Here is a 13,277-nt window from a genome sequence, read left to right as displayed (position 1 = left end):
GACTGTGGCCAGACTCGGGGAGAGACCACCGGGCTGAACAGGTGGGCTGCTCACCACTAAGTGGCCCTACCTACCCTTGGCTCAGGGGCAGGCGGGGACTCGCTAAGCTCAGGCAGAGGGACCCAGGAGACCCCAAGACAGCCCCCTCCCCATCCCCAGAGACACTCACGGGGGATTTTCTCCCAGGGCCCGCCCGCTGTACTGTTGCACCTGCTCTGGCCCATAGATTCCGAACATTCGGTACGGGTTCACCGACACCAAGATGCTGCCAATGTAGGTCTGTTGGGCAGACAGTGGTCTCAGTGCTTACGCCTCCTCGCGGCCCCTCCTCCCCTGCTTCCGGGACCCTGTTTCCATGCGGCCAGGTGTCTGGCCGCCTAGCCTCCGTGCTTGTGCCTGGGACCCTCTCACTGCTCGATGGGTCATCTACTCTGGTTGGAAAATTCCAGGCACTGTACCAGGCTGAGGCTCGGAGAAAGCCAAAGTCAGCAAAACCCCATAGCCAAGAACCTGCAAAGGTGGCCGTGTCAGCTGTCGTGTACTTCATTTATGCAAAGTCAGGGCCAGGCTCCAGAGGCTTCTGCCTCGAAGTGAGGTCAAACCTCCACGGCCGGGAGTGGGCTGGGATTCGGGAGCCCAGGGCATTCTGAGGTGTCCAGAGCCCTTGCGGGTGGCACCCACCATCCTAAAATTCTATGTGTTAGGACTTTGGATTTTAGAACCCTAGGCCCTAGCATGTTATACTCAAATGGTAGAAACCCCAGAATTCAAACCAGAGGCCACAAATGGGGGCTCAGCGGAGAAATCTGTGCTTCCCACTGTGGCCCCACGAGGCAGCTACCTTTCTGATCTGACCCCAGGGAAGAGTCAGCCCCGGGACTTACATAGATGAGGTTCCGTTCAAATCTGGTCTTGAGGTTGGACAGCACGGTGGTCTCCTGGAGGTCTCTGGGAGGGCATAAAGAGGGGACATCTGGGCCCACCTTCCCCCTCAGTGCAGGGCCTTGGTCAGAAAGGCCTCAGTTCGAGTCCCGTGTCTGACACCAACCAATTGTGAGGCCTCGGGCAAGGTCCTTAACTGCTCTGTGCCTCGGTTTCTCCATGTCTCTACGAATCACTGTCTCTACCTCCCTGGGCGGGGAGATGCTCTCGGGAAGCAGATGTGAGGTGTGAGTCACTGCGACTGGATAATGATATTGACCAGCAGAGCCCTCACATTTTGGGCACCTGCAAAATGCCGGCACCTGCACAGTAACAGCCACCCACCCCCATCTCGCAGATGAGAAATTGAGGCACAGAGAAGCAAAGTGATTTGCCCAAGGTCTCCCAGCCAGGAAGTGGTGAGGCTGGGATTTGAACTCAGGCCTGTGTGACTCACAGCTCAGACACACACACACAAACACACACACACACACACACACACACACACACACACACTGGCTTTGTGACACTACATGCCCCCCACTTCATAGATGAGAACATGGAGGCTCTGGAAACATTCCAGCAGGTGAGAGGCATCCCTAGCAGGAGGAGGCGCTCGGCCAGGAGTGGGCAACCCCGTGGTGATCCCTTGCCGACCCCCCCCCCGCGCCCCACTCCACTCACTCCAGCTGCGTCATGTCCTCCACACCATCCTCCTGGGACTGCTCGTGGAACCGTGTGGTGGGCAGGTTGCGGATGGAGTGCATCTGTCAGAGAGAGTCTGTGGTCGGCCTGGTTGGAGGGTGCCCATGCCTGACCACCCGGCCCAGACACGCCTGGGACTTGCTCCTGTTGCGGAGGAGAGAACCCCAAGGCCAAGGCCAGGCCGGGTCCTGGGGCCTCCCTGCTGTGGAATACTGTAGCCTGTGGAGGCTGTATGCAAGCTTTACTCATGGGGACACATGCCTGTCCTCTGCCCATGTGTTCCGTGTGGCAGGTGCTCCCGTGTGCTCCCAAGTATCCTTGACCTGGGGGCGAACACACACACACACACACACACACACACACACACACACACACACACACACACACACACACACACACACACACACACACACACACACACACACACACACACACACACACACACACACACACACACACACACACACTGTTCCCTGCCTGGAAGTCCTCCTAACCTCATGCTCTCCCAGTGCTGACACCCTTTCCCCGGGTGGACCCCACATCTTTGCTTATGTGACAATCTAATGAATACCCATGTCCCGGTGGAGGGGGCCTCGGGGAGGGTGGACACTGAGACTGTCCCACTCAGCATCCTATCCCTGCATCCATCCCAGGGCAAACATGTAGACCCTCTACACTCAGACCCATACGCAAGGGCATTTGCAGCTCATGCAACTCTCACACACACCTGTGGTCTTGCAAAATGCCTATGGACACGCATGCAGGCCTGGGCTGCCTGGCTAGAGGCACACACACGTGCAGGCACACGCTTTCAACGTCCAGCTGACCCATTCGCAAGTGCGTGGAGGGCCGGGGCTGTCTCCACCACAGCTGCAGGGGGGGGGGGGTCTCAACGCCCACCTGTGGGCTGCGGGATCTCCACCGGGCCCATCTACGTGCACACTCGCGCCACCGAGGATGCTACATTTGCTCAGACCCTGGCACACACACAGTACACATCCACGCTTTCCTTCTTTGGCCACAGTACACCTAAGAACGTGTCCCAGGCATAAAAGCCTGTTTGTGTGCATCCCGCCTCTGCAGCCTCTTGGATCCAGCCCGCACCCTTCTCAGAGCAGGCCGGGAAAGGGGACACCGGGAGGGAGCCCTGCACACTGCATGCCTGTCACCAGACCCCTAAGTAGGGCACAGCGAGTATCACCCTGGAGGCCCTGGCCTCCCGCCCACCCGTCTGGCCATGTGCGCCAGTGGCCACAAACCCTGAATAATTCAGCCACTCACGTATTCCAGGGTGAGGAGGGCCCAGGCATCCTTGCCCCTCACCCCTGGGCGCCCCGCGCCCCGCTCCCACAATGCTGCGGCCCACACGGCACGGGGCACCCGGCGCCGGGGCCAGGGTCCCCCCAGCAGCCAGGCCGCCCCGGTCGCCATTGCCGGGCCGGCTAGCCGACCGCTCCCCGGGGCACCGTGTGCAGAGACTGAGAAACACCCGCCGCCCCTGCGTGCCCCGCCCACCCCAGGCGTCCCGGGGGAGTCTCCGGTGACCACCCCCCTCCACTGAGGGCCACCCAGCATCGGGCTCGCGTTCCGCCATACGCATGGTAGCCAGGCACAAGCTTGGCACCCTTCAGACAAGCCGCCTGCCCTGCACCCCACAGGGGGGCCCAGACAGACTCCTGGGCTGGCCCCTGATCTGCCGTGTGACCTTCTGGGCCTCAGTTTCCTCCCCATTCCATGAGGACACTGGAAGTTGGGTTCCGGAGCCCCTCGCCCTCGGACAGTTCAGAATCCTGCAGCCCAGGGAACTGCCCTTAAGCGGGAAGTCAAAAGAGGAAGACTCCAGCCCGGGGGAGGGTCAGCAGGTGGCAAGAGAAACAGTAGGGACGTGGATGTGAGGATAGGACAGGGTGGACAGGCGTGTCCTGAAGTTCTGCACTTGGACAAAATCTCTGAGGGGCTGCTGGGGACAGATACGCCATCCAGACTGGCTCAGAGCGCAGGCTGGGCCAAGATCCCTTCCCTAAACCGACCGGGAGGAGTTTCTGGAGTCTCTGCACCGTGCCCACCTGTGCTGGGCATCCTGTTGTTCAATCTTCCAGAGGCTCTGGGAGCCCAAAGGCTGTTCTCCTCAGGTTACAGATGGGAAGACTGAGGCCCAAGCAGGCAGCAGCTCCCCAGGATCGTGAGGCTGTCTCCTGCCCTGTTTCCCAGGACCGAACCCCCAAACCCTCCCTCTGAGCTATGCCCTCATACCTTGTTCCACCAGCTTTTGGGGCCAATTTCGTCCCAGGGGCCCCCATGGGGCAGGCGATTGGCTCCAGGGCCCAGGTGACAGGACTGGGGGCTGGTGAGCACTCGTGGCCAGGGTCTACGGGCCTCTGCCGGCAGCCAGAAACAGGACCCTCGCAAACTCCAGGCTCTTGGCTTGGGGCAGGGCTCTGGGTCCTGGGTCACCTGGACAGGGGGCTGCAGGGCGGCAGGACGAACTCGCTGGAAAGCACTGAGCTTTTGCACCTGTGGCATGACCACTGCAAATCGCCCAGGGCCTGCCTGGCGCCGCTCACCCGCCTTGGGCAGGGGCCCTGAGGCCCCAGTGGGTGCCAAGGGGGCTGGGGCACTGGGCAGTGTCCCCCAGCGGCGCCATGGTGGCCACGTGGCTCTCATCTTATCACACGTGGCCAGTGGGTAGGAGAGGCTGAGCCTTAGCGCCTTCCGCTCTGGCGGGGAATCCTTGGGGGGTGTCGAGGTCCAGGGCTCAGGCTCTGCTGGTGGCTGAAGCTCCCCCAGAGTGGCCTCTTCTTCCGGCTTCTCAGGGATCGGGCTGGCTGATTTTACCAACTGTCCAGGCCCTGGGTCGCGGTGTCTACCCAGGAAGACATTGGTCAGGTCTGAGGCTGCGTCCTCAGGCCGGGAGGCAGGGCACGGCACAGGGCCCACGTGCTGGAGGAAGGGGTTCTCGGGCACAGGGGGTGTTCTGGAAAAGCCACAGCGGCTGCCTGCACCTCCTGGCCAGGGTGAGGGTGGGCGCCGGGGGCGCGGCATGTCCACGTCCCAGCTGGGGGCCAGTGGGGGCACCGTCCAGGGTGTGTCTGAGTCCTCAGACTCGCGCCGGCTCTCCGGGGTCTCAGGGGCAGCGGCCGCCACCCGCCGGGAGCCAGCGCTGAGAGGCGGGGGAAAGGGCTGGCGCACCCGCGGCTTCACGGCCCTGGTGGGCGGCTCACTGAGGCGGCGCCACGTGTGCGGGAGGCGCGAGGGCAGGTTGAGGGAGCGCCACCGCGAGCCCAACAGAGGGGGCGGCGAGGGCGGCCGCGGGGAGCCCAGCACGGGCGAGAGGGGTGCGCCCAGGCGCCCAGAGAGGCGGCGCGGGGTCGGGGGCTCCCGCAGCGAGCGGGGCCGGCGGGGCGGGGGCGAGAAGGGAGGCTGGAAAGGCGGAGCGCGGAGGGATGGCTGAGGGTTCGGGCCGCCCGCGGGCGAGCGGTAGCCCAGGAGCGGCGGGCTCCCCAGCGAGGGCTGGCGCGAGGGCAGCGGGGTCCAGGGAAGGCCGAAGGCCGCCGGGCGCCGGCGGGAGCCTCTAAAGGAGGGCCGGGGGCCCGGGACGGCCAGCAGGTCGGGGGGCACCTCGGGGCTCGCGGGAGGGGGCTCCACGAAGGCCCACCAGGGCGCGGGGGGCGTGAGGGGCACGTGAGCCGGGGCGGCCCAGGGCGGCGGGTGCCGGCGGAGGGAGCCGTCGGGCGACGCGGCCCAGGGCAGCCCGGAGAGGGCCGGGGCGAAGGGCGGGGCGGGCGGGGGCCCGGGGCCGGGCGGCCGCCGGCTCGCGGGCGGGGAGAGGAGCGCGCTCCAGTGAGAGGGCGGCCGCGGCGGGGGCGCGGGCGGCCGGTGCGAGTTGTTGTTGTTGCGAGCCCGCGCCTCGGCCCTCCTCAGCACGATGGGCGTGCTGGGCCGCTCGGAGTCCATGCCCGCCAGCTTGTAGCCGAAGCGCTTGTAGGCCGCCTCCCGGACCGCCGGGCCTCGCAGCCGCGCCTTCTGGCTGCTCCTGAGCCGCGGGATGGGCTGCTTTTCCGACAGCGTGTTTTTGAGGAACCTCGCCAGCGAGGTGGCCGGGCGAGGCGGGGGGCGGCCCAAGGCGGTGTCGAAGCCCAGGCGCCGGCGGGCGCCGAAGGCCAACAGGGCGCGCTGGAGGTGGCGCTGGCGCGGCCTGAGGAAGCCCCAAAAGGGCTGGGCATAGGGCCCCGGGGGCCGCGGGGGCGTCTCCTCCTCTTCCTCGTCTTCGTCCGCATCCCGCAAGGGCAGAGGGATGTCCAGGGACGGGGGCAGGGACACGTCCAGCTTCTCCTTCCCGAACAGCTTCACCTGGGGCCGCGGGAAGAGGCGGAACCTGCGGATGAGGGACAGCTTGGACCTGGCGGGCTTGTCCATGCCTTGCTGCTCGAAGAAGGCCGCACTGGGCAGGCGGAAGGAGGTGCTCTGCCGCTCGCCGCCCGCCTCCTCCGGCTCCTCCAGCTCCGCGATGTCATCCATGGGGTGGGCGTACGGGTTGTGGGGCGACAGGATGGGCGGCGGTGCGCACGGGTACGCGAAGGCCGGCTCCTCTGGGTAAAGATAGGGCGCTTCGGGAGGGTAGATGGCCTGGTCCCCGCCACCATAGATGTCTTCGGCGTAGGGGGCGCCATAGGGGGCGCCATAGGGCACCCCGTAGGGATCAAAATAGGGTACGTCGTACGGGAGGTCGTACGGGTGGTTGTAGGGCGGGTATGGCGCCTCATAAGGTGCGTAAGGGTCCAGGTCGTAGCCGTGTGGGTACGGCTCGCCTCGGTACGCATCATAGTAGCTGTAGGGGGACGCGTACCCTGCTGGGGGCGCGTACGGGGGCTCGTAATCGTCGTAGCCGTAGGGGTACGTGGGGTAGTAGGGGCCGCCGTAATAGTCCGGGTGGTAGTAGTCGTAGGGGTCCTCGGGCGGGTACCCGTGGGGGTGGTCTCCGTAGGGTGGCCAGGCGGGGCCGTAGGGGCTGTAGGGGCCGTAGGGGCCGTAGGGGCCGTAGCCCAGGTAGGGCTCCTCCTCCTCCTCGTACTGGTAGAGCGACTGCCGGTCGTAGTAGTCGTCACCCTCGCGGTGGTAGTCGTAATACTCGCCCAGGTCCTGGAAGCCCTCGAGCCCGTACAGCGACTTGCGGGAGCCCGAGGGCCGGAACGGGGCCTCGTCCTCGAAGGGCAGGAAGCCCACGGGCTCGCCGGACGCGTAGATGCTGCGGCTGCGGGGGAACCTCCGGAGGCGGCCTCCGTGCCGCAGGATGTCGGCGCCCGACGGGAAGGGCAGCTTGCGGGAGCCCACGCGGGAGCCCGAGCGGTTGAGCCAGGAGTCCAGCGTGGCCTGCTCGCTGCCGGACTCCTCGGCCTTCTTGATGAGGAACTTCTTGGTGAGCCAGTTGATGGCCGTGGACGCCTTGCTGAGCGATCGGGCTCGCGGCCGCAGGCGGCCGTAGCCGCGCCGACCCGGGAAGCGGATGACCATGAAGGACGGCTTCTTGCCCTTCATCGCCCGCTTCTTCTTGCCCATGCGCATTTGCGTCATGAGCTTGGACGTCGACTTGAGCACGGTGCGCGCCTTCTTCTTGCGTTTGGTCTTCTGCGGGCCGGTGTGCAGGCCCCAGAAGAAGGCCGACGCGCTCCGGAACTGGCCCTTCTTGGAGATCTTGGGCGTGCGGTCGCGGAAGCCCATGAACAGTCGCGACGTCCCCTTCAGGCTCCGTTTGGGTTTCTCCGGCTCCGGAGCCTTCTTCCCCTTTTTCCCTTTCTTCGCTTTCTTCTCATCCTCTTCCTCCTTTGCCATGGTGGCTGCCTGCTCCCCACCGGGGTTCGGCCCGTGTCACGAGCCCTGGGGCTTGGAGACAGAGGGACACGCTGCGTCTCCTGCCCGCTGCTGGACGCACGGCCTCCTGGGGCTGGGAGCAGCCGGGACTGGCCTGGGTGGCCTGGGGAGGGACAGCCAAGCTGCTGCGGGCTGCAGCCGGGTTCCGGGAGGGCGGATCCATAATTCATCTCCTCCTGAGCCGCCTTGGGTTTCACCCCAACAGTGGTGGAAAGTGTGTAGGTGTTGTTTACCAGGGAGCAGGGGAGGCCATCTTGGCCTCAGAATCGCCAGGAGGACAACCGAGCCGTCGGGTCAAGCCCTCCCTGTGCCGCAGCCGCCTCAGCCCACCGAGGTGAATGCTTGGGTCACTGCCACTTCACAGAGGGACACTCTGAGTCCCAGAAGAGGGAATCCACCTGCGGGAATACACCTAGCACATGCGTCCTGGGCCAGAGGGGAGCCACCTCTCCTGAGCCAGGGTGGGAGGTTCAAAGCCCACTGAGTTGCCTTGGAGGGGAACTTTGGATCCAGCAGGTCCTGGGCAAGGGAGGAGGGGAGTGGGCAGAGCAGGTGTCCAGGGCTGTGGTCAGTGTAACCAGAGCTGGCCAGCTCTCGGGAACATGAATAATGCACTGGGGAGAACCGGGCTGCCAGCTCAGAAGGCAGGACAAAGTGGGGGTGTCTTAGTGGAACTCCAGCAGGGCCTTGCGAAGCCCCAGGCCGGGGGGCTGGGGTAGCAAAAACAGAGGGTGGGTCAGTCCTGGCTCTGACTCCTAGCTCTGCCGGCGACTGGCTTTGTGGCCTCAGGAAATCCCTTTATCCTCTCTGGGCCTCAGTTTCCTCATCTGTAGGATGGGAGTGATAAGCCATGCCCTGTCTCCTTCATGAGGAAGCAAGACTTGATGGAGCTGCTGGGTGTCATAAGTGGCTGGAGATGCCACATACATGGCTCGTATCTGGGATGCCTCCCCAGCCCTGGCCTCTCTTCCCGGTTTCTGCCTTTGCTGAGAAGGCAGTGTTCTTGTGGCCCCTGCCTTCTCTGGGTGCAGCTGATTGCTCCAGTGTGGACATTTGACCCCAAGGCCAGGTACCCACTGTCTGGCCAGTGACCAGTCCACTTTTGAGAATCTGCGTCATAAGTGGTAGGGGCTGTTACTCGTTAGACAGTGGGTGTGTGGGGGGGTGGGGTGGGGAGGGGGTTGGGGGTTGTAAACTCAGGGGCAGCAGCTCTGGGACCTGAGGCCTCAGGTTCTCTCCCCGCCCAAAGATCAAGGATCTGGGCATACAGGGCTCAGAATGACTGAACACAGATCTTCAATTAATGTTAGGTGAAGGCAGGGGCTTAACTAAGCTGACTCCAGAGCCTGGGCCTTCCAGGATTTTTGAGGGCTGAAGGCCCTGCTTCAACCCCTGGGCAAGCCAGAGACCCAGTCAGGCCTCCATCCATCAGGCACCGAGGCCTCCACGGTGCTTATCTCTGATGGGTCAATAGCGATGGCCCAGGCCGTGTCCCTGTCTGGGGCTCCCCCCGGACTCCTCAGCCAGCCTGGCCTCTGTCCTCGGGGTGCTGTAGCCAGCATGCATTTGCTGTTTGTTCATTCATGGGCCAGGCACTGTCGAAGCACTGGGGATACAGCAAAGAAGGAGACAGAGAAAACCTGCTCTTGTGGAGTTGACACACAGGGCTGGGGGGATTGTCAACAAACAGGGAAAATAAGGAAGAGCTGTAATTGGTCAGGTGGTGATGAGCGCTGTGGATTAAAAAAAAAAGCAGGGAGGGGGTGTATGTGCAGCACTGAGTAGGGACTGGGGAAGGTGACACTGGGAAGTGACACAGGGACCAAGAGCTGCAGGAGGTGAGGGAGGGACCCCTGGGCGGAGCAGGAGGGCCCTGATGTGGTGCAGAAGCAGTGAGACTGGGGTGACCAGAATGCAGTGAGAGGCAAAGGTGGGAGGTGAGGTCAGAGGTCAGGGTGAGGAGTCGGCCTTGACAGCAAGTGAGGGGGGCGCGGTGGGAGTGTTGTGGCAGAGAAGGGGTGGAATTTGGCCTCAGTCTTCCCAGGACCCCTCTGGCTGCTTCAGGAGGACAGAGGGCAGGGGGTGAGGGCAGAAGAAGGAGACTGGCCTGGAAGCCACTGTGTGTGGTCCAGGTGAGCGACACCGGGGGCCTGGCCTGGGCCGGAAGCAGCAGAGCTGGGGGGCAGTGGTGGGACACTGGTACATTTCGCAGGCGGAGCCAATAGGATTTACAGGGATGTCATGAGTACCTCCGAGGGTTCCTTCCTACACAAGGGGAAGGATGGAGATGCCACTGGCTGAGTGAGGAAGACTGGGCAGAGCAGGTGGAGGACGAATGGCCAGACATCAGCTTTGCACGTGCTGGTCTCAGGTGTCCCATCGGGCATCGCCAGGGAGTCGGTGGGGGCGGGGAGCAGGGGGCGTGCACTGCAGAGATCGGGACTCATGACATCAGTCAGGGCGTCAGGGGCATCTAGGTGGTGTTGAAGGACAGTTCCAGAGGATGACACCAGGGAATGAGTGCAGATGGAGAAGGAATGAACCCCCCGGGGCTGCACTGTTGGGGACAAGGAGGTGGCGAGTGGCTGGGGAGGAGGGCAGGGCAGCTGTGGCAAATGGGCACACGGGGCGGGTTGATTAAGGACGGAGAGCTGGGCGCTGGATGCAGCTACCATGAGGGTGGTCCCAGCAGAGCGGTGGGGGTGAGGGTGGTCCCAGCCCGACGGGAGAAGGTTCAAGGAAGCCAAGAACGCGGTGGTCACGGGGTATGCGTGCCCATGAACGTCTCAGACCCCACCGCATCAAACATACTTCAGAAGGTGAACCATGTGGCGGGGGAATTATATCTCAAAGCTGTTAGAGAAAAGGGTGAGCGGGAGGGAGGAGCCCACTGCCGGGACTCCATCCTGCAGAGCCCTTGTGCACACGAGAATGGCATACACGCTCAGCTGCCCCTTGCTACCTACACCGCGGTGCGGTCCACGATGGATTACTACGCAGCCGTGAAAAAGAGCATAGGCCATCTGTGTGTGTGTGGCTAGGAGATGATCCGCGGAACCTGCTGATGACGGGAGCATGGTGCAGAACGGTATTGACTACAGTACAGCCCCGGGCCTCCTTTCTCGTAACAGGTGTGGGGGAAGGAATATAAATTGCTCTTTGCTTTTATTCACACGTAGAAATACTGAGAAAGGTATTCGAGAAATTGATGAAAATGGTTATCTGGCTATAAACCTTTCTGTATCATTTAGATTTCTGAACCATGTGAGTGCATTAATGGAAAAAAGAGATTGGAAACAGCGAGTGGGAACACCCCATTAGAGGGGCTCTTGGAAGAATGTCGGCCTGAGACCACAAGATCCAACCCTGTCCCCCAGCTCCATGTGACATTTGAGGAAACTGAGGCCAGGGAGAGCGGGCAGGGTAGGTTCGGGCTCAAGGACATGTCCCAGAGCCACATCCTTTGTCTGCTCTAAGTGGAGGGTCCTTGGTTCAGATGAAGAGACTGATGTTCAGAGAGGTGAACCGTGCTGCTGCAGGAGGGCCCACGGCGCTCTGGGGAGCCCAGCAGATGTGGAGCGGGGTGGCTCAGAGCCCTGGGTCAGGTCCCATTCCTGTCCTGGATCCGACCACAGCAAGTCATGCAGCCTCTGCACCTAGGTCTCCTCGTCCGTAAATGTGGGTACTGATAGCACCTTCCCCGTGCAGGGAAGTGAGGCAAGCACTGAATTCGAGAGCCTAGCCTGGAGTTAACTGCCATCATGATGGCATCCTGTCTGCTCTGGGCAGGTGGTCTGGGTGACTGTGGGCAGCCCGGCCTGCTCCCATGGTCCTTTCTGGTCTCCGGGGCCCAGGCTTGCCCCTCGGCTATGGGGAGAGTGGCCCCAGTCAGCCAGGGCTGCCCCTTCTCCGGTGGCTGTGGGTCCCATCTCCCTCTCAGTGTCCCCGGCCTCGGCAGCACGCACGGAGGGGCTAACAGAGATCAAGTTTCTCACCCATGCATTCATTCCTCAATGTTGGTTGTGTATCTCGGGGCCAGCCACTGTGTTGGGTGCTAGGGGCCCCCACAGTTGAGTGGAACCAGCCACATTCTCTTGTGTTCGTGGAACTCCCTGGGTCACAGGGACACAGACTTGAAGCAAAGAGCCACCCTAAGGGGGACACTGCTAGCCATGAGCAGGGCTCTGGAGGCCAGGCCCACCACAAGCCAGGTGGGCGAACAGTGCATTGGAAGACCAGAAAGGTGCCCCTGAGTAGGTGACCCTGAGCCAAGATCTGAAGGATGAGAGGGAGTGACTCAAATGAAAGTGGGAATAGTGTTCCAGGCAGGTGGAACAGCATGTGCAAAGGCCAAGTGGTGAGAGGGGCAAAGGGATGCAGAGCATGTGGAGTGAGAAGCAGCCAGGATGGCAGGAGGCACCTGCCCCATGAGACCTGGAGGCTGGGGTGGGATTTTGGTCTCTATCCCTAAAGTAGTGGGGAGCCTCGGAAGGGTTTTAGGCTATCAGGAGTGCCAAGACCACATATGCATTTTGAAAATAACAAAACCAACACTGGCAAGTTTTACTGTGGGCCAGGCTTGGTCCAGAATGCTTTGCTCTAGTATCTCACTAGATTCGCACGATAGGTAAGGTGGGCACTGCTCTTCCCATCGGGCCGGGGCAGGAGCTGTTTAGGCAGCATGTTGGGGACAGCTGGTGGGTGAGATTGATACGGGGGCGGGGTACTTGGAGGCGCTAAGCCACGAAAAGCAGGTGGCCACAGGGAATGACACGTCCAGGGGCTCATAATTTTTTCCGTGGACGAGGCGCACAGACAAAAGGCCGGATGAGGGTTGCCGTGAGCCTCTGAGTCAAGCAGAGAGGCCTCAGGAGAAACCAACCCTGCCATTTTGCTCGCAGACTTCCAGCCTCCAGAAAGGCGAGGGAATCAATTTCTATTATCTAGGACCTCCAGTCCGCGATGCTTCGTTATGGCGGCACGAGCAGCAAACTAATACAGATTAGTTGGCAAATCAGTGGGACGGACCCAGGAGAGAGAGCGAGAAATTGAGAGAAACAGAGGGAGGCTGAGTCATCCACACAGTGTGAAGGTGTGAAGGTCAGAGGAGGTGGCCTGGACTCGGCCTCTCCATCATGGAGGTGTGGATGAGCCCGGAGCGTTTGGAGATGAGGAGTTTCCCAGCTGGGGTTCAAGGGGAGCAGAGGTGGTTAGAAGAGCTGCCGAGGGAGCACCTGAGGCAGGCCTTGCTGTGGGGAGACCCTCCCCAACAGACGGTACAAGCCCCCCAGCCCCGCTCCTGGGGCCAGGCCAGAGGGGATCTTGAGGGCAGATGAGCTTTAGTGGGAGGGATTCTTGCCAAAGGAGGTTTCTGAAATGAGGAGGCAGGGAATCTAAGCAGAAGAGGAGGGACATGGAGAGAAACAACACAGATGTGAATGAATATTCATGCCCTGGGTTCCTTTGCCCCCGAGGCAAGCTGCAGGCTGGGCCCTCTGGGAATGCAGCCCTGTGGTCTGTGGATGGGCCTGAGTGAGGGCGTGGGTATCACTGACCTTCACGATCTTCTGAGCAGGAAGGGGCTTCGGATCAGCCTGGCTGGAAGGCTCAGGGAGGGTGAGCGGTGGCAACGGGGTGGCCGTCTGGGGTGGGGCCCAACGCTTGGCACTCACCCTGGTGGGGGGGGAGGGGCAGGGACCTCAGGGGCTCTTAGAGGGGCTTCTCCAGCCCTAAGGACACTCCTCTGCAAGCCGTCAGTTCACACTGACCTGGGTGTGCACAGC

The 13,277-nt window shown here is 62.3% G+C and overlaps 1 protein-coding gene across 1 annotated transcript in view; it reads right to left on the bottom strand.

Moving 5' to 3' along the window:
* MYO15A (myosin XVA) overlaps positions 1–7,455 on the bottom strand; it is a 50,001-nt gene extending 42,546 nt beyond the window's left edge. The window contains exons 1-4 of the mRNA XM_028089564.2: positions 3,880–7,455; positions 1,606–1,688; positions 885–948; positions 170–279 (exon numbers count right to left, since the gene is read on the bottom strand). Coding sequence (XP_027945365.2) covers positions 170–279; positions 885–948; positions 1,606–1,688; positions 3,880–7,455 — 3,833 coding nt within the window. The remainder of the gene's footprint in view (positions 1–169; positions 280–884; positions 949–1,605; positions 1,689–3,879) is intronic.
* Between the last annotated feature and the right edge of the window lie 5,822 nt (positions 7,456–13,277).

Source organism: Eumetopias jubatus, unplaced genomic scaffold (genome assembly GCF_037043125.1).
Source record: "Eumetopias jubatus isolate StellerSeaLion01/CBP00866 unplaced genomic scaffold, mEumJub1_p1.0 scaffold_10, whole genome shotgun sequence".
Classification (NCBI taxonomy): Eukaryota; Metazoa; Chordata; class Mammalia; order Carnivora; family Otariidae; genus Eumetopias; species Eumetopias jubatus.
The sequence above is the reverse complement of the archived record's forward strand: the minus strand, read 5'-3'. Positions and strand labels throughout refer to the sequence as shown.